Source organism: Scedosporium apiospermum (assembly GCF_000732125.1).
Source record: "Scedosporium apiospermum strain IHEM 14462 chromosome Unknown SEQ_SAPIO_0099, whole genome shotgun sequence".
In the NCBI taxonomy this organism is placed as follows: domain Eukaryota; kingdom Fungi; phylum Ascomycota; class Sordariomycetes; order Microascales; family Microascaceae; genus Scedosporium; species Scedosporium apiospermum.
In genome coordinates, this window is record NW_015971800.1 from 921,117 (window position 1) to 941,624 (window position 20,508).

At 50.9% G+C, this 20,508-nt stretch overlaps 5 protein-coding genes and 1 pseudogene across 5 annotated transcripts; 3 read left to right on the top strand and 3 right to left on the bottom strand.

Moving 5' to 3' along the window:
* Positions 1-275: 275 nt before the first annotated feature.
* SAPIO_CDS5708 (uncharacterized protein) lies at positions 276-2,695 on the bottom strand (the record flags this gene model as incomplete). Its single annotated transcript, XM_016787980.1, has 5 exons — positions 276-640; positions 707-937; positions 1,001-1,066; positions 1,132-1,287; positions 1,357-2,695. The coding sequence occupies 5 exons, from the start codon at positions 2,693-2,695 to the stop codon at positions 276-278; spliced, it is 2,157 nt and encodes a 718-aa protein (XP_016642295.1).
* A 3,860-nt stretch (positions 2,696-6,555) lies between these two features.
* SAPIO_CDS5709 (uncharacterized protein) lies at positions 6,556-9,423 on the top strand (the record flags this gene model as incomplete). Its single annotated transcript, XM_016787981.1, has 2 exons — positions 6,556-9,009; positions 9,076-9,423. The coding sequence occupies 2 exons, from the start codon at positions 6,556-6,558 to the stop codon at positions 9,421-9,423; spliced, it is 2,802 nt and encodes a 933-aa protein (XP_016642296.1).
* Positions 9,424-11,591: 2,168 nt separating this feature from the next.
* Positions 11,592-13,179, top strand: SAPIO_CDS5710 (Non-specific serine/threonine protein kinase; the record flags this gene model as incomplete). Its single annotated transcript, XM_016787982.1, has 2 exons — positions 11,592-11,738; positions 11,815-13,179. 2 exons carry the CDS (start codon positions 11,592-11,594, stop codon positions 13,177-13,179), a joined length of 1,512 nt encoding a protein of 503 aa, XP_016642297.1.
* Positions 13,180-13,667: 488 nt separating this feature from the next.
* On the bottom strand, positions 13,668-14,990 carry SAPIO_CDS5711 (annotated as a pseudogene; the record flags this gene model as incomplete).
* Positions 14,991-17,390: 2,400 nt separating this feature from the next.
* On the top strand, positions 17,391-18,744 carry SAPIO_CDS5712 (putative mannan endo-1,4-beta-mannosidase C; the record flags this gene model as incomplete). The annotated part of the gene is made up of 3 exons (XM_016787983.1): positions 17,391-17,585; positions 17,638-17,961; positions 18,028-18,744. 3 exons carry the CDS (start codon positions 17,391-17,393, stop codon positions 18,742-18,744), a joined length of 1,236 nt encoding a protein of 411 aa, XP_016642298.1.
* Positions 18,745-19,038: 294 nt separating this feature from the next.
* Positions 19,039-20,090, bottom strand: SAPIO_CDS5713 (uncharacterized protein; the record flags this gene model as incomplete). Its single annotated transcript, XM_016787984.1, has 2 exons — positions 19,039-19,328; positions 19,442-20,090. The coding sequence occupies 2 exons, from the start codon at positions 20,088-20,090 to the stop codon at positions 19,039-19,041; spliced, it is 939 nt and encodes a 312-aa protein (XP_016642299.1).
* Between the last annotated feature and the right edge of the window lie 418 nt (positions 20,091-20,508).

The window sequence follows — 20,508 nt, forward strand, 5'->3', positions numbered from 1 at the left end:
GATTCATTTTCATTGATTCTTCTTTCCCAGTCTTTTTATTTATTGCAGAATCTAGATAATCAGTGGCCTCGTATTATCTTTGGTTGGAGCTATGGCGTATTTATTCCGGAGTTCTTAATATCAATCTTGGACATTCAACCTGAGGTTCCTGAACAAAATGAAGCGAACTGTAAAGGCAAGGGCGAAAAACAAGGCAGAAGAAAAGAAAAGAAAAACGGCCGACGTGAGTTTCCACTTTCCGGTCTGCATTCTCAACTCCGGTCCCAGTCACGCATTCAGTCATCCCCTCTGCTTTCCTCAACGATCTTACCCTCCGTAATCTGGAGAACCGTCTTGATGTCCCTAAACTCAATGCTCCTCTTGTTTCTACCAGCCATAATAGCTGCGGCTCTCACCACGTTCCGAATTCTGCGCCCGTTCAAGGGCACATTGGCTAGCGCATCAAGCGCCGAGGGCTGCAGTCTTGGACATCCATTGTGTGAGAGGAAGGTCTCCCAGATCGTTCGACGGGTAACTCGGTCCAACGGGGGGTAGGTAACTGTCAGATGTATGCGAGATGCCAAGGCTGGGTCAAGCGCATCTGGACGGTTCGTCGTCAAGAAAAGCAGTGACGAAGAGTATTCGATTTCGTGGAGGAATTCTGTTATACGTATTAGTCTCGCGGCCATCCTCAAACAATAGAAGCAGAAGGGGTCAAGATACGTACTTGTCACAACACGGTTACGAAGAGGACTTGACTCGTTTCGTGGCTCCAGATACAGATCACATTCATCCACGAGGAGGAGTGCCTTCCACCGGGCAGCGAGCCTGAACGCTTCCGAGAGCTTAATCCGAGATTTGTCGATGCCTCTCGGCGAGGGGTATCGCTCCTCGTCCAGCTCTACAATGCTTTGACCGAGGTCAAGGATGTAGAGCGGAACGCGAAGGGTTTCGGCGACTGAATTAGCAGTGTCAGCAATTATTCACAACGACGAGGACAGTAATGGAATTCTCAATATACCTGATTCGGCCGTGAGCGTTTTGCCCACTCCTGGTGGACCGGTGAGCAGAGCCACAAGGCCGCTACCTATTACTCGTTGTTAGCACCGAACGCTAATAAACCAAGGTACCCCCAGAATGCAGGGCCCTTACCTTTTCCTTGAATAACGTCACCGAATGATTCATCGCCGTCGATGTGGCTTTCCACAAATGAAAGTATTAGGTCCTTGTAACCATCCGGGAGAACGAGGGTATTGAACGGGTCGGGATTCCATTCGATATCTCGAACTTTGTTGATGTGGAAAGATTCTGCGGAGAAAGAAAAATGTTTAGCAGCTGCATCAAAGGTCATCTTCAATGATATTAAGATTCACTTACCCCATCGCCTCTTCTTCAGGCAAAACCCCGGCACGTGAGTGGTGCAAATCTGGAGATGGAATTCGCTGAGAGGCTCGTCGTCGGCATCCTTAAACAGAGGGACAACACGGGGCGGCGGGGTCTCCGATCGAGAACGCGGCCTGGGTTGGATCCTTCTTACCCGTCGGGGTGGGTCATCCTCGTACTGCCTATCACGATACGAATCACGATCCGGCGAAGTCGAGCGCCAACGCGATCTCTCAAGAGACTTATGTCCGCCAACAGGCGGGATATCAACCGGTACTTGAGTGATCAGAGTCGTCTCGCAGACCATGTCCTCCTTTAGCCGGAGGAAGTGAAGCATGCGCCTTGCGTCCTGACTTCCCATTGGATCGATCATGACACGGCGATATTGCCTCTTACCATCGCCCGCTTGGGAGCCCGAAGCGTCGTCAGGATACTCTTTGTAGTGAACACCAGTCAGAGAGCAAAACTTCCGCCCACGTTCAATCACAGCCTCCCTGACCTTTTCAAAATCGTCGATGAATTGGGCGGGGAAAACATTCAAGCGAGTAATTTTCCGAGTACCGGCGAACGAATAAATGGAGAAGTCCGAGGCCCATAAGCCGTATCGAAAACCATCATACTCCACGGCCTGGGTGAAAAGACGGAACTCTGACTGTCTGGTAAGATCCTCGGTAGATTCCAGGTAGTAAAACCTTTCATTGCCAGGGCCACCGTCTTGGCACACCAGCTCGCCTGGTTGAAAGATGATCCACAGGTAGGGGAAGCTAATGAGGCCGTTGGCGACGAGCTCCTTCTTCACAGCAAAAGCTTCCGCCAGGTCAGCTCTGACGACAGAGCGGAGCTGGGTCAAGATTTCCTTGGTTCGAGGCACCTCGCACGATTCAATGGCTGCTTCGAACTTTTCCCAGCGGTAGAAGAAGGGCTTGAATGGGGCGTGGAAGACCAGATAGTTGATGCTGGGATGGATGTTATCGAAGCCTTCAAAGACGGGAAAGAGGGCCTCCCTTGTTGCCGAGTCTTGGATTTCAATGGAATGAATCGAGACTCGGGATGTGTCTTCACCACGTGTGACCGAATAGCGAATTACAATTGGGGTTTTCTCTTCTTCCTCAGCAGGCTCTTCTTCGTCGGGCTCCGCCTTCGCCGGGAGCTGATCGACCCAATTGACGCAGCAGCGACATTTCTTAGGACCCTCATAGAGATTTTGGACCAGGGTGGAGTTCTCAATGATGGGTGCGGAGAGAGAAGATCCTGGCGACTGATCCTCCCGGTCATGCAGAGAGTCGACTATGGTGAAGGAATTTTCAACTGGCTCCGGCTCGACCCGCGGCATTGTGATGAATAGCTCGCCTTGTTGTCAAATGGAAAAACGACACAAAGAGGGCAAAGTGGAATTGGGGAAAATGGAAATTGTGGTTGAGAGCGAAATATCCCATCCCATCCCGAGCACCGGCAGGGTCAAGGTTAATATATAATTATCACCGGAATCATGTTATCGGACTCATGCCTAATCCTGGCTGGCCGACTGGGTGCTGCTGCCTGGAAATGTTGAGGCGGGTTTTCGTGCATGCTGGCGAAGCAGCCAATCGACACTTCCAGAGCGTTGTTCCACTTCCACCTTGTCAGACATGGTAACGTCACTGGAAGTCTTTAATTGGACGTAAATCCCACGATCACTGCAGGACAAGGAATACCGTCATCCCCAAGGGTTGTCTGCACCCTGACATCTCCCCACCCACAATCGCTCTCCTCCCAGTCCATGGTGAGGGCCACTTTAATCCAGAGATGGTGTGCGGATGAGAAGGAGCCACATAATCTGGGGAAACGGCTGAGGGTGCCGATTGACATTCACAGTTTCGAGAGGCATTATTCACATGGCTTGGATCGTCCAGGGTCTTTCCCATCCCAAAATAACGTCGAACAAAAGGAGGATAGCAGAGTGTTAATCTTGAAAGCTGAGGGAATCAGAGGGTGCTGCCCTTTTCCACTTAGAAACCTCTGCGCCACGTCGACAATATCACCACTCATGGCATCTACAGATTTTCAACGGAGTGCACAGATTTGACGTTTCGAAACTTGATAACAATTTATGGTACCCCTTAAACTGAACGGTACCTAGACTCTTCGACTACAACTCTTCACCCCCTAGTCTCAGGCCACCAAAGGCAAATTCGTCACTTCCTCGTAACCGTGCTTATAGAAGTCTCCTCTCCGGCATCCAGATACTGAGCGACAGGTTTAAGGCAGTTGGCCGACGTTTCAGTTATCTTCTTGAAGTCTCCTTTGAGGTCTGCATGCATCTATTCTCAAATGCCAGACACCATGTTCACAAGCTCAGAACCGCGGCACGAACCTTGGCTACCAGTATTTCTGTTTCCCCACAAGTTATAACCTTCAGCTCATGTAGCTGCTTCATTCTGGCGCTGACATCCTCGTCCGTTCCTGACTCATGGAGGCGAAGGCTAGGCAGGGCGTCTAGGGTGGGGGTGATGTGAAGAAGACACCGCCGTGTACACCGGCGATGCTCTGGAGACGAAGTTGAAGTGGGTCATCATGTCAAAGGCATGAAGCGCCATATCCTTAATGAGAGTTAATTCCTGCTTCTTAACATGCCACACGTACCGCTTTGATCTTTGGCTTTATTCGACCCCCAGACTCCGCCGGGCGGTGGACCAAAACGCTCATCACAAGGTCATCTGTAACCCCCGAAATCCCCTGTAGGGACGCCATAAATGATATGATTCGATACTGGAGCTCCGTCATGTGTCGCACTGATGCAGTAATGAATGTACGCCGCGGCAGAGCTGACCACAAACGCTACTCCACCTACTAGAGAGCAGCAGTATTAGCTACTGCAGTTGCTCCAGTTCCAGCAAGACCCATCCCGCCTACTACTTCTTTGAAGGTCGATGCTAGTGAGAAGACTGCGTTCTTTCCTGGGCTCGGAGGGGAAGAAAGGCCGTACCTATTTTCTCTGCGTGGTTTTCATACCACTCTTTTCTCACCTTTAGGTTCGCTAGTGATTCGTGGTGCCTTTGGAGCAGCTCTTTCTCGGCGGCCCTTGACTCCTCCTTGCGCTTAACGTTGGCTCTCATCCTTTCAGTACTTGTTTCGACGACCTTGGATTCATCCGCCTTCCTCCCTCTAAACTATTTAGTTCCGCACCTATCAGTACCATGCGTTGACACTGACCGCACGCATTCTCCAAGGCCGAGAACAGACGTCTCGTCTTCTCAGACCACTGGTCGAACAGCTGCTCAACCTCCGTGATGGCAGCCGAGCATTTTCCCACGGCCCTCTGGCCATGCAGTACATACATACGCAGATGCTTGTCATCCGCTTCGTCTTGATTGACATCGCAGAATTCAAGCATTCTTTCAATCTGTTCAGCATTTTTCAAAGGCGAGTTAGCTCATGTCAAGTGCATTGGCGGAAATGGCTTCGTTAGGGGAAAGTCTCATTACAGTTCCACCTGGTTTTGAGAGCTCGTGCGACAATCGCGCTCTTTGTCTCATTTTCTCCTCCGTCTTCCTAAATGTCTCCGATCCTAGCTGGACGCAGCCACTAACATTTGCGAAGAGCACGTCATATCCTTGAGGGTATGAAGTTTGTTAGAGCTGTCCACCAGAATAGTGGAAGAGCCAACGATTTACCCACCGAAGGCCATCTCCAGTAAGCTTGATGCCGATCATATCAGATCTAGAGGTAATCAGAAGACATTCCCCAAGGATGCCGACGCACTTTGGCCCAGCACGGAAGCTAAGACGCCAGTCTTGTTGGCCACACTCGCGCTCAAGTTCTTCGTGCTGTTTTCTGATGCTGGTCTCCGCTTCTAAGACTCTTTTCTCCCCGCCGTAGCAGAGTTCCAGCTTGAAACCCCAGGATGTCCAATTACACAACGCTGTGTGCTCACATTTCAGTTTGAGGTGGACTGTGGCATAAATTGGCAAGGCTCAGTCACTATTATTCACTCAATAGTTGCACGTTGAAGTGACACGACTTATCCCAGGAAATTTTGAGAGCTCGGTCCAATAACAATATAGACAAATGTCGCTAACTGCTGCACCGGGATAGTGAATGAAGGTCACGCGTGGCATTCGCCATCTTCCTTTGGCGAGGATGTCCTTTCTACTGCCGATCTGGGGATCGTCCGAGACTGACAATCGTTCTGGCAACACGGACTCGGCAAACTTCGATAATTCGAGATGCAGGAGGTAATAGCGGGGGTATTTCTAGGTTGTCAAAGGCATTGCCGGACCTCGTTTCGGGTGGATCACGGTCAAAAAACAACATTGAACGGTGCAATACTTAGCTCCCCCACCAGTCACGACGATGATCACAGCCGGCGCTGTAAAACGCCGCCAGATCCATTCCTTTGTCGGGTCTTGCAATAAAAATACGTCCCTACTCTGTGTCGGAGCTCCAGGACCAACAGCTCGGGATGACCAGAACAAATGACTGCGACTGCATTAATGGCGCCACATATCTGACCCCATACCCGAATCTCTTCGTTTTATTCGTCACGTAGATTCGCCGACGATCCAGCCCGATTAACTGGTCCTCCAGTCTCAAGAATCGACTGCACATAGCGCGGAGTGTGAGTACACTCCCATGCAGTTGAATTTGGAAAATGATGGGGTCCATTTCGGGGATGCACTGACGATGGTGGTCGATGGACATGTCAGGTCTTGCCCGGAAAAGGGATTTCCCAGCTTGGGCCTTTATTGCAACAGGCCGGAGCAAAGCTTCCATTTAAACCTCTACCTGGCATGAGATGTCCCCTGCGCCTTCACACAGGCCTTCTTCCTGTCCGACAATCTAAATCAGTGGGCATGCCATCAAATCCTTTCTTCAAATGTTGTTTTGTAATAATAATCAGTTAACTGGGACAATTGGATAGCTTGGAAAATAACGACCGACGTAGAAAGAACCCCACCCATCCCCGTCAGGCCCAGTATTATGCAACATGACGAGACTGACAGTTGGGGCGGTGCATGTTTGGGTGAGACAATAGGGCGATACCAGTTCGCCTCAAGCAAGATAACAGGCAGCAGTCTCAGCCCGCCTTGAGTTTGACGTGTTCAGTCTGCCAGGGTGAGGTTTAAAGTGAGTCGGACCCGCAAAAACTATCTTGATCCGGGGTGACAAGCCGCCCTGCGTTCCCCAAATCGGCAGTATCCTACATCACCAAAAATGGGGCAAGAAGTCCAACAGAACGGAACTGTTTCGGGCGATGCAATGAAAAACGAGAACCGCTGTAACGGTTTAAATATAAATCTGGACATCTTTTCGACATCAGAGCTCCTTCGAGTTCTCCAGGGAGTGCTTGGCGCCGCCAAGGTAAATGAAGACGATGCAACCCAGGTTCATCGATGGTTTTTCGACCCCGCCTCGTTGACCCCGCAGGCGATTGAGGGCTTCGAGGCGGACCGAGCCCGCATAACCCTGCAAGATTTGTGCGCAAAAGCAGAAGCAAAATTTCAAGGAGAGGACGACGCGCGACACATATCCTTAGTAACTATTGGAATCACCTTCCTTAGGGTTATTGGTCGAAAGGGTATCCAAGTCCAAGCCGATGAACTGGACCTCGTCTGGCGGATCGTTCGAAGTGCCCTTGCTGTTACCCCTGAGTCCAAACTTCGCTGGGCGGCAAGTCGAAGTGCGCAGGGATTTTTATCTGTTGCCCTCTGCAGTCTGATCAAGGATGGAAATATTGACGAACTCTTCCGGCTCCACATCTGGATGCCCGATGGTTGCCGTGGAAATGCCGACTTCGCTGTCCATTCTCACCAGGCATTCGCCCAAGGCTGGATTCTTGCTGGGGAAGGGAAGGACACGCCGTATAAAGTTAAGCCGGTCACTACCATCGGCGAGGCCACTCATGCCAGGTACGCTCTTGGTTGGACAGACAGCAAAGATAAGGGAAGCACGACGTACAAAACGCACCAACAGTCATCCACGGTCGTGAATACCGGAGACTTCATGCGTGCAGAAAAGCAAAACTCCACCATCCAAACCCGGGGGATTAGCTATACGATCCCTGAGGCTTCTTTTCATACATCCACAGTTCAACCGGACGTTCTTCATGCGACCTTCTTCTTTTTCGACGCTAGTCGGGGTTTCGTCATGGATGCTCCGGTGCTTGGACCCAAAGACGCAGAGTCGTTCACCCAGATCCGCGATCCTGGCGGCATTACTCCTGCCGAGCTGGTTAGTCGAGTTGAGGCCGTCCGCAGGTGGGAAGTTTTCATGGCCCGAGGCCGGTATCACATGGATCGAGCGGAATGGGAACATGCTCTCCGAGAATTAAACAGTGCCCTTCATCTCTGCCAATCTGAAAAGGGGTTTCCAAACACTCAGCGCTACACCAGCATCGTCCACGGAGGACTCGGCAATACGTACCGGCGGTTCGGCCGATACGACCAAGCAGAGAGCCATTTGCGGAAAGCCATGGACGGCTTAGGTGTTAGTGTAGAAAGGGTTGAGTTTAGTGGGGAGTTGGGCGTGTTATATCGCCACATGAACCGAGTCAGAGAAGCTCGATCGGCCTTCTCAGATCAGTATGAAACCGCCAAAGCTCTCGGGTTTGACCGCCCCACTTGCCGCGCAGTTGGCAATTTAGGAATGGTCTATTATCAACTCTTCGGGGAGACCGGTGACATGGGATTATTGGAAAAAGCCATTCAGTGCCTTAACGAACGAATCGAAAGAGCGCGCCGATTACAAGATGAAGAACAAAGCCTTGATCTGGGCGGAGGTGCCAAGCACCGAAGACGCCAGGGACGTACGTGGGAAATTATTGGTCTTACTCGCCTTTCCCTCTGCTATTCTGCCAGGAACGACAACAACGCCGCTATCGAAACTGCTTCAATAGCCATGGACCTGACAGCGGATTCAGAAGATACAACTGTCGTAGCAGTAACTCGTCTCTTCTATGGATTCGCTCTTCTGAAGGGTGGTCGACGGGATGAAGCTCTCCAGCAGTTTAACCCTCCCTACGGGTGTACTCCAGCCATGGCACTTTGCAAAGAGCCTTCAGAAGAGCACCGTCAGTATCTACGCGATCTGATAGATGCAGGAGCTGATCTGGATCTGGTCGATGAGCATGGATATACAGCACTAGACTATGCCGTGTATAGTGGTGATCCTAAAATGGAGGTTCTCGTGCTCGAAGGACTTCGCAAAGTAGCCGGAAGCACGGAGGAGGGCATAATTCAGCGGCAATACGAATCGATGCTGAGAAAAGGCTACCGTGAGTTATTCCAAGAAGAGTTGCGGCCCGTACTGCTCGATGGCGGTCATAATTCCATCGAAAAGCTCCGGATCCGCTATGCCCAAGAGCTGGCCAAGGACAAACGAAAGAGCGACAAGTTCGACCAACTCAAGTTTCTTCGATATTCCGAATTTGTCCAGTTCGGAAAATTCCCTAGGTCGGACGATTCCATGACGGAGACATTCACCCCCGGCTGCGAGCATTCAGCGGGCGAATACATTGTCTTCGTCTCTTATCGATGGCTGAAAGTGGCCAACGTCACAACGTCACCCGATGACCAGAATAATACGCAGTACAATCGTGTAATTGCGGCTGTGGAGAGACTGCTACAACTTCATCCGGATATCAATCCATCGCGACTGAGTATTTGGTTGGTAAGTTTCACACCGTCTTGGCTGTTCACCGAATCTATAACGGACCATATTGACACTCAAGACTAGGACTACGCCTGTGTCGACCAGGAAGACCCAGCAAAGGGGGTGGCAGCTCTACCAATGATTCTCGCGCAGTGCAACGCGGTTGTGAGCCTCGTGGACGATGAGTACTACACTCGAGCCTGGTGCTCCGTTGAGGTGATGATGGTGCAAACGCTGAAAAGATCATATTATTTGCATGAATGGTACGAACAGACTAGAGAAGACGGCGACCAAGAACTATCCAAGTGGACACTCCGTCCGGGGCCAATGGATATGGTGATAACAATGGCGGATAAGAGGGTGACTTTGGAGGAGGATCGTGCTAAGACCCTATTTCTAGAACGGCAGGCTAGACTGCTTGGGACTACATAGCAGGGCAATTAGCAGGGAAGGTAGTACTCTGGCAGATTTTCTTTCCCTAGCTACGTCGATCGGGATTTGTTTCTCCAGGCAGCGACCGTCCCATCAATTGAAGTCGTTGTAAGACACTAACCCTACTAGCGCCGATGCTATGTAGACATAGGAGATCCGTGACGAAGATGCGATCCATGTATTGAAATTCTTCGATACCATTGAACATGTAACATCCGAGGTGGAGGGAGAGGAGCCGGTAATATCAACCCTACCCTCAAACTGGCGACTATCCCCGGCTCTTTCAAGGGCCCGATGACTCTTGGATTGTCAAGCTCCGGGTTGCTGATATAGAAAATGTAGATCATCCTTAATTCCTCCACAAATCTTTTTTTTTCTCTTTTTTTGTATTTATTTATTTCTTCTTTTCCTTCTTAAACGATGTGCCTGGCGGGTGTTTTATTAGCCCACCATCTGCTCGATACGCCGTTCGAGGTCAATGTAGGTGGAGTCTTGGAATGATTCGAGACCGTCAAAATGAATCTCTGCAAGGAAGCCCGGCAATTCCATATTCGATGGGTTTACGGATCGACTGACCCTGGGTCTTCCGAATGTGGGGAAGCCACCATCGCAAAGGGGTCAAAAGGATACTGTGAACTAGGCCATTCATGATCCATCTGAGACCTCCATAGATCTTGGTTGTCAGTTCTGTATCTCCGACTCTGAATGTGGACGATCGCGGTGTCTCAGCTTATTATTGCCCTACTTCCCTGTAAATAAATATCAAATATGAAATGTCTTGGGGTTAGGGTTGAGACAAGAGCACCAAGAAAAGGGATCAATCTACATCAATACTTCGTGTTACTCATTCCCCAAACTCTTCGCGCACGAGTATTTCCACTCTCCACCGAATGAATGCCAGGATCTAGCTCGTGTGTCGAAGCTAGGCGTAGCGGTCTGCCTGGATGTATGCCTCTGTATGGACTCCCTGACATTGCGCTTGGATTAAGACCTGAGCTCGGCTGGACTGGGTATTATTAAATAACTGTTTCATTCCAGCAAGTGACGTTTTAGCCTTTTCCACCATTGATGCTGGAGTAGAAGCCTCGTTTCTTGCAGCGGGCTTCGAGTCTGCGTCCCTGCTCCGCATCTCTACTTCTATGCCGAGGTGCTGGTACAAGTACGAAGTGCATTCAATTCCATGTCGCACGAAGTATCTAGGTGGTGGGCAATACTGGCATGTTTTGGAGAAAGATAATCCTACTGAAAGTTGACACCGATGGTCGTTATATCGCTCATGTCCCGTGCCCCAGCTTCCCATGCAAACGAAGCCTCTTCCGAAGGAAATAAACATCCTTCATCAATCCTTTGTGCCACCTCATACGATTGGATTCAAACCTCGATCCGTGTACTTACACCCCTGGCTGGCATCCCTAGTCACCCTCCTTCGCTTGGAGCACGATAATATTGACGCGCCCGGAATTGGAGGGGGTACGATGAAATTTACACTACCAAGTACTAGTGGACGGGGACCAGCGCTTTTCCAGCTTGGTGTGGGCGAAAAAGGGGTCATGCTTGTCGTTCCTGCATATGGTAGATTCAATAGCTCGAGCGTTTACTCGATGGGACGAAGAAGGCGATTGGCCAGTTTAATTCTCGATTGACCACAAGCTTTTTCTGAAGCCGAAAAGGGGACGCTAACCCCAGTCTTCAATGGGAAACGAACCACCCCGGTAATTTGAGCCCCGTGGATTGCGTCCAGCCGCACAGAGGGAATCTCGAAAGCGAGCCTGGATTAGGTTTAGTGGCATGGCCCTTCAGGCGAGACTATCGATTCCCAGAAATGACTCCTTCACAGATGGCGAAGTCTGTCTCCCATATCTCACGATGCCGCTAATGCAGCTTGCAGCCTCCCCTCCACTCCCCCTTTCTGCTAGGCGGCGCGGAAGCAGTGGAGGGTATTCGTTGGGCGGGATTATCTGGGGAGAGAGGGAGAGTGCTAGCTAGAAGTATTTCGTATATATCTTGACACGCCTCCACACCCGGAGGCATTCTGCCTCCCTCGGACCTTAGACTCTTGAACCTCAGTCGTCCATTCTTTGATCGACCTCTCACACTCGTTTTCTGTCTTTTTGGACTTCGGTCCTATTACTCTCTCTTCATAATAGAACTTTAGGTGTATCGTTATAATGAAGATCACAGGTCTCGTCCTTCTCTCGGCCACGTCGCTGGCGCTGGCAGCGGTCGCCGGCCCAGAAGATCGAAATCGGTTCGGTGGCGGTCACCGGGGCACTCGTGGCCTGGAACACACTTCTAAGTCGAAGTGCACCAAGACCGTTCGTGTTACATACCCATCCTTTATCTATAGCAGTTCGTCCAAGAGTTATCGAACTAACAGGAGATATTCACTAGAGGTCCAGGACCAGGCACACAGTGACCAAGACGGTGACCGAATCTGAATGCCCCAACACATCCGCTGGAGAGTTGGTCACGGTCACTGTTCCCACGACAGTTACCGTCGGCGGGGAGGACGCGACGGTCACGATTACAGCTCCTAATGAGGACAACACTGCGACTATCACTGTTGCGGAGACGATCACTGTTCCTGGTGGTGACGATGTTGCGACCATCACCGTCACTGTCCCCGGCGATGACAATGCTGCCACAATCACGCTTGCGGAGACCGTTACTGTTTCTGGTGACGAAGTCACCTTCACTGTCTCCGGTGAAGAGGTTACTGTAACCGTTCCTGGTGATGAAGTTACTGTTACTGTTCCCGGCGAGGAAGTCACCGCGACCGCCACCACGACACTAACCATCCCAGGAGAGGGCGAGGTTGTTACCCTCCCGGCCGAAACCGAAACCCTCACGCAGGAGATCACCCTGACTATCCCTACCACGATCACCCTTCCTGCTGAGTCGATCACCGTTACCCAGGCCCTCACGGAAACCCTGACTGAGACTCTCACTGAGCCTACGACGGCCACTGAGACGGAGACCCTTACACAGGTCGTCACCGAGCCCACCACCACCACTGCAACCGAGACCGAGACCCTGACTCAAGTCTTCACCGAGCCTACGACTACCACCACCACGGAGACTGAGACTTTGACTCAGATCTTGACTGAGCCTACCACGACTACCACCACTGAGACCGAGACTGTCACGACGCCTACCACCACCACGGAGACGGAAACCGTCACGACTCCCACGACTACAACCACGACGGAGACGGAGACAGCAACAATCACGGAGCCAACCACGACCACTACCACGACCACCGAGACCACCGTCCAGACTGTCACCACCTCCGTGCTTGCGTGTCCCGCGGGCAACCCCATAATCAACGGTGACTTCGAGGGCAGCCTCACCGGCACCTGGTCCGTCCTCGAAGCCGGCGATGCCGACGTGGATCGTATCGCCGTCGGTGGTGCTCAGGGCTATGCGCTCCGTGCTCGCATCAACAGCGGAAACGGAAACCTGCCCCAACGCATCGTCCAGTCCGTCACCGTTTGCCCGGGAGCGAACTACAAGGTGTCGTTCAAGGCCCGAAGGACAACGACTTCGGGCAGCGTCTACGCTACCCTTTACGTCAACGATTCTCAGCAGGCTGGTGGACTTATCACCGCCTCGAGCTTCACTTCCGTCGCGACGATTGGTTCGGGAATTTTCTCGACTACTTCCAATAGTGTTACTGTCAGGATCGAATTCACGTACGGCGGATCTGGAGGTTCGAAGGAGGTTCAAGTCGATGATATTGTCCTGACCAAGTTGTAATCGGAAGTGGTCCACTTCAATGGTCATTATAATACGCATGTAAAAGCCGAAGACTCCTGATAATTTATATTTAATTTCAGTACATAATTTAATGATACACGGGGTTTGTCAGTCATCTACAGGATGTGAATGTGACGAAGATTTCGCAAGTGAATGTTCGAGGTCAAATATGCGGCTCGCCCCAGGGAGTGCTGTTTAGTGTCTGACCAAGCCTTGACCTTGCGACGTGTCCCCAGAATATAATCATACACAGCCCTTGAGGTACGTGAACGAGAGTAAGAACTCAGAAGGGAGTCTCTTCTTCCAATAATTACGTATACTAAACCTTTCCAGCTAGCCTTCTCATCTTGTCACCCTTCCCCGAACTTCTGAGTTCTCTCGCTTAGTAGTATGAAACGGATTCTTTCTTTCACCGCGTGATCCCCAGCCGCTTTATGCTCAGGAAGGAAACACACGCGTTACCTTTCCGTGCTGGGTTCACTCCCAAACTACTCCGCGTCAGAGTTTTCATCACTACTGCGTTCTTCGTCACCAGAGTCTTCCTCGGAGCTCAGGCCCTCAGCCCCCATTCCTTTGTTATCACCCTCATCCTGCCCTCCGGTCTCGGAGTCGTCGTTGCCAAAAACAACGAAGTTCTCAGAGTTAGCCTCAAATTCTGCCTGCTCTTCAAATTTAACTTTTAGTTTTTGGATAAATTGCTCGGGCAACTCTAGAATTCGCTTTTTCACCCGATCCTTAATCTTTGCCGCCGATAGTTCCTGCTTCAAGATGAATTCGCTGCTCTTGATGTAGGCATCCACGAAATCCTGCCAGAGAGAGGCGTCAATATCGGGCCTCGGAAAATATGGGTCATTTCCGTGCGTCGCAGGGACAAGCTTGTCGAGAATATCCGTATCCGTATCCGTCAACTTGAAGGGGCGCGACTTGTCAAAGTCAATCATCCAAATGTGAGTTCGGCGTCGGCGGAAATCATGTTCGTAAACGGAGCGTGGCGTACTACCTTCTTTGAAATCCATCGTATGAGGGGGAATCGTAGGCCCCGCAGCAGAGGTCCCAAGAACAAATTCGACGTCTCGGCCGTCGAGATGGGCCTGCCAGTGAAGGATGGAAAGCCCGATAGCGACCTCTTTCACGAGATCAGGAAGCTCCAAGTCAAGTGCGAGCATTCTGTCGTAGTAAAGTGGGAAATTTTGGAGCGTATCGTAGCACATCCCTTCAGGTTCCTTCTCGTCGAAGTAGAGACGAATAAGGCAGGCCTTGTTCTCGTCGTTGTCGAGCGCATCCTTTCGGATCTCCTCGGGGAAGAAGGTTGAGATCAGGAACGCTCGAGTCTCACTGGGCATTGGGAGCACACGCTCTTCGATAAGGGCCGCCCGGGTGGGCCGATCGTCCGAGGGGATCCTAGGTTGGATAGGGTCCCAGAAATTCTGATCATCGGGGGTGTGATATTCGAAACATCGAGGAACTCGGGGAATGGAGAGCTTGTGCCGGAAGAGATTCCGAAGTTGTTCCTCTGTCTGAATCACAGATCTGTAGGCAAGATTGGTTTGGAGAAAATCCTGCCAGAGACCGGTGTGAAGCGAAGATCCTATCTTCACAACACGGACGGTTCCTGGGATTTCGTAAACAGTGCCGCAGGTGCCTCGACCGATGACTGTAAAGGGAGCCGAAGAATCTGCGCGGGTCGCGTTCATGCGCTTAGCAAAACTGGAGGCTGTCGACTGCACAGACTTCGACGAGAGAGTCCGATAAAGAGCGATCCTTCGGGTCGAGGTCGGATTATGGGACCCAGTATCATCAGGCGCGGCCATTTTGACAAGGAGATGGGGTGTCGCCGAGATGGAGATGGATGGAACAATATTCGATATATGGGGATATTTCAAAATGATGAAGTTGGAATGGGAGATGGAGATGGAGGCAAGAAAAGGGAGATGGGAGAGAGGGAATGCTTGGAGACCATGGCTATGGAAAGAGCAACGGATCAACTGCCTTTTTAGAGTCGAGGAAGGGATGACCCCAGTGATATCCCATGTGATATTTAACAATGCACGAGGCACGAGGCACAGAAAACGAGCCCTGGTACGAGTACGACGAAAGTTTTGCCGCTAACAAGCCCCACTTGCCTCACATGTTTCCATTATTAAAGTTCACGAAAGTACCAAGGATTTCCCAGAAGAGCAACCACACAGGAGCCAATACTGACCTGGGGATGGAAACAATGAATAGCGCTCGGAATGACTGTAGATCCTGCAATCTCCAAACAGAGTTTAACAAGATACTGGGCAACCGCAATTAGACTTAACTACTAGATTCGGCCCATAGGAAAGAAAAGGGTATCTGCATACCGAGTTTCGCACCTCTCTTGCCCCTCTGTTGGAAACTCCAAGCTGAAGGGTCAAGGATGTCAACCCAGCTTAGAGAACGTGGAAGAGGGATGAAAAGGCTCACAGGTTAAAGTCAAGACCCTGGATCATCGTCTATAGTCCATACTTTCATGCCCCGAATATAGTCCTTCGGACAATCCTCCTAAACCTGGCTGAACTAGTGTTATGAATTTACGAGTGAGAGGTCAGTATGTCAAAATCCCCGCAGAATTCTTCTGATATTGCTTCGCCTTTACCAGTGTATAATCGGTCCGGGAATAGGTTTATTATCGGATTGCTTCCCTTGCCTCTTCCAAACCAAATTCCCAAATACCCAAATCTCACAGCCACCCATCACACATGAGAATTAATCTTCACCAGGGCCTACGTTCGGTCGTTCCAAGAAGACTTTCATTGGCAATCAGTCACTCTGAGCAGACATTAGTTCAAGTCGGTTTCTCCTGTCAAGTCATCTTCGACCCTTAGCATCGGGCATACGCCGGAAAGAAACTCTCGAAAAGCTGCAACGATAGTCACCCAAGGCAACACGACACTTCCGCTCCTCGTTTTCTAGCCTACGGGGACGTGCCCCGGGACTCCGGGAGCGCGATAATCCCCTGACAGAAAAACTGATTGGTGGAAAGACGAAGAGCAAAATTGTCCGGATTTGGTTCTCCATGGCATTTCTCCTCACGTGACTGAATTCTCCGTCGAGAACAAATAAGGTTAATAGTCATCATTCCATGGCTCCCTCATCGTGACACGTCACGACCGTTGGAAGAGTGCCTGAAAGAATGAGCACGAAAAAAAAAAAAAAAAAAAAAAAAAAAAAAAAAAAGGAAAAAGAAGTCACAAAAAATACATACAACACCAGGGATTCGCTGGTCGTCACCGACCCAACTACTAGTCTGGCGCTTCGTAGCTTATGTACAGGGGAGCGGACGGGACCCTCAGTTCTCTACGAGCTATGGTCGTATGTATTATTTTTGCTCCTCTGTCTGCTTCATAAAGGTTCCGACAAGAGAAACCATTGAAAGCTGATCGTCTGTATTTGTGGTATCAACCTCTCAACAGATGCCGAGCCGACTCCAGAATCATCGTTCCCTCAATGAGTCGGGTGAGATAGTAGATGCCATAGTCATCGAAGACTTCTTCACTAGTAATAAGTATTGCCGTCTGCCCACCGAGCCGTCGGCAGATTAACTTCTCGTTCTGAAGAAATGGTGGCTGCAGTCAACTGAACCCAATGAACGTGCCTTTGTAGTGTTTAATGGAACCTCCACATCCCCAAATGTGACCTCGCAGTGCGCCCCTCCGTCTAGGCGAAGCGGGGCGAGAGATTCCCCGAATTGAACCGCCTTCTGCCCATCCACCTATGCTCCGGTCAGCGATCATCAGCTCTCTCTTCCCTGTCCGGAATAAGTTAAAACTTCTCCAGGCAAGTGGGGCGCTGCTCGTCTTTCCTTTGTTATCTTTGCTGGCCAATCGCTAGGTTGCATTCTTCCAATCCGGGAAACGCGGTCCTCGAAGCTCCGTGTCAATTAAAATTAGACCGGCGTCGGTGTACACCTCATTAGATGTAGATTTCATTGGAGAAGCCAATGTGCCAAAGCTTTGGCCCCTGGCACCGTACCGCATTAACGGGAAGCTCCATCTTCCCCGAACTGGTGTTCTAATAGGTGATGATATATATATGAATGGCCGCCCGTTACTTTCTTTTTCTTTGATGCTTCGCGATGCGGCGGTTTTCCACGATTGGTTTAAACTGGTGTAGCTTGTGTTCGACCACAAAAGGCCCTTTACGTTCGTTACTTCAACTTTATTCTCTCGTTGATTCTCCAAGTCGAAATGCATTTTAACCCCACCACTCTCTTGACCCTCAGTCTCGCCGCCACCGGAGCTCTTGCCGGGCCTCATCGTCGCAGGGCGTGCAAAGCCCAGCCTCCTAAGGGCTTCGTCACGGTCAAGGATGGCAAGTTCCAGCTCGATGGCAAGGACTTCTACTTTGCGGGAAGCAATGCTTACTACTTCCCCTTCTCTGGCGTGCGTTTACACCCTTCCCAGGGCGAAGACTCGTACTAAAGATATTCAATAGACTCAAGCCGATGTCGTCAAGGGTCTGACGGCGGCCAAAGATGCCGGCCTGAAGGTCTTCCGAACCTGGGGCTTCAACGACAAGAACACCACCTACGACCCTAACGGTCTTCCTCAATACGGCGGCGAGGGTGCGACTACCGAGGTCGTCTTTCAGAGATGGGACAATGGCAAGCCGACTATCAATATTGAGGGCTTCGACAAGGTTGTTGACGCCGCCACCGAGGTCGGAATCAAGCTCATCGTTGCCCTCACCAACAATTGGGCAGACTATGGTGGTATGGACATGTACACTGTCAACCTTGGAGGCCAGTATCACGATGATGTATGTGATGCCCGACTGTAATGGATAAAACGCGCTGCACTCCCTAACGCACGCATTTACTTCCAGTTCTACCGCCTGCCCGTGATCAAGGATCACTTCAAGGCCTACGTTAAGGAGTTCGTCACCCGCTACAAGGACTCGCCCGCCATCATGGCTTGGGAGCTTGCCAACGAACCCCGCTGCGGCGCTGATGGTACCCGCAACCTCCCCCGCAGCGAAAATTGCACCGTGGAACTTATGTCTGGATGGATCGACGAAATAAGCACCTATATCAAGAGCATCGACCCCAACCATCTTGTCACCTGGGGTGGAGAAGGTGGATTCAATGTCGAGTCCGACGACTGGGCCTACAATGGTGCCGACGGTGGTGACTTCGACCATGAGATCAGCCTCAAAAATATCGACTTTGGCGTCTTCCACTCCTACCCCGACTGGTGGAGCAAGACCGTCGAGTGGACCAATCAGTGGATCCACGACCACGCTGAGTCCGCAAGGAAGGCTGGCAAGCCAGTGGTTCACGAGGAGTACGGGTGGATGACTCCCGAGGCTCGCCAGGAAACCCTGGGCCAAACCCGTAACGAGACTAGGCTCGAAGTTGTCGGTGGATGGCAGGAGATTTCCGTCGAGGAGAAGGTCCCCGACATGTACTGGCAGTACGGATACTCTGAGTACTCTTTTGGCCGGAACCACAATGACGGTTTCACCATCTACCTTGATGATGAGGAGGCCAAGACTCTCGTTTACGAGCATGCTGAGAAGATGAATGCCCTCAACGGAGAGTAAGGTGGCCGTCTTCTGTATTATTTTTGACCATCCCGAGGTCTTATCGGACGCACGGCGTGTAGATTATGGGATTCTCTTGCCTTGAAAGTTAGGAGCACTATCTACTAAAATAATATGATTGATGGCGCTAATCTGGGATGCTAACCGACTTTTATAATTGCAATCCTGACGGGCTATCTGCTAAGAATTTTTTTTTTGTTGCCCCCGGAGCCATTGTCAATAGCCTTGATGTGAATACTATCATAGCTTATCAGTAGTTTACTAAATCCTGGTCCTCGCCCAAAGAGTCCTCCATTATAGAACCCATAACGCGTACCCAATTCCAATAATCAGCCCAATGGCGGACAATCCAAAAGTCCGAGGGGAGCCGTTCTCGTTCGAGTTGGGCTTAGAGTCCTCCTGGACGTTCAAGCAAGAAAAACTAACATCTGGCGTCTCTCGGCTGTCGCTACTCGAATTGACACTATAACCCCATGCCGTTGTGATGATAAAGGTGTTCTCTGATGCCTTTTGAAGGGAGGTTTTGTTATTGAGGTCTAGACTGGACCCAGTGCCGACCCGCCAGGCCACATCGCCCAATTTATCTTGAGTTAAGAGGTCAATCCAAAAGTCATATTCAAAATAACTGGCGTCAAGCTCTGCCACTGCCATTAGTACCTAATGTTTAATCTCAGGGATGTATGGGGTACGAACATACGGTAGAGAATTGTGGAGGCATTGCCAATCGAATCGAGGCAACTCTTCGGCGGTGAGTAGACATAATGGGCAGTACATCGTCCGACCTCATCCCCACTCACCCAGTTCCGGGTCAATTGTTCAGTCCAGTCCTTGCGGCATTGGTCCGGGATGAAACCGCATTGGTGATCTCCTTGGGTGTTACCGGGCTTTGTTGCAATCCAGATCTGTCGACAAATCAACCAGGATGGATGCACAGGCTTGACCTTGTCGCCATCCATCAATGATTGAGGGAGGTTATATGTTACGGTTGACACGGCGGTCTTGTTCGTAGTAGATGGAACGAGTTCTCCATCAGAGCTGTCCTCGAGAAATGGGACGTTGTCTACGACGCGGAGATGGGCCTTGAAGTCGCCGAGCTTGGAACCAGGAAACTCCTGAGTCCAGTCATAGCCTTCGTACTCCGCCGTATCGGACAAATTCGGATTCGTGTGACCGTCCTTCAGGGGTTCGAATTCAACTAGGGCGTAACCCGAGAGAGATAGGCTGTCGTCGAAAAAGATTTCGGCCGTTTCTGGATACTGATCCTCTACTGTCTGATCTGCATCGTTGTCCTGGGCCACCGTGGCGAGCAAGAAGCAGCTCGTGACTAGGTAAAGAAAGCACTTCATGGTCTCTGGCTAGGCTGAGGTGTCGATGCCGGAGAGGAAAATGCGTTGGATTCAATTTTACATCGTGCGGATAGGACGTCAACTAAATACAAATTTCGATGCTTGCTTCAACACGCCGGCCCGGTCCCGAAAGGATGGCTGTGCCGCTTGGTAAATGCGTTTCTAACTCGTGCGAATTTCATGCACGAATGCAGTCAAAGACCAACAGCACCGGAAAGACGCCGAGAATGAAACGGTCTCCTTGGGATGTAGACAGCTCTTTCTTCCAGACTGGCGTCCAGACCCGTGGCACCAATTAAACGGAAGGCAGTGTTGCGGCTGCCACACCACCATCAGACGTCCCTCCGTGCCTCTCCAAAAAGGGGCTCGAATCGAGAGGTAGATAGGAAGATCACCGATTGCCCATGGGCCAACTGCT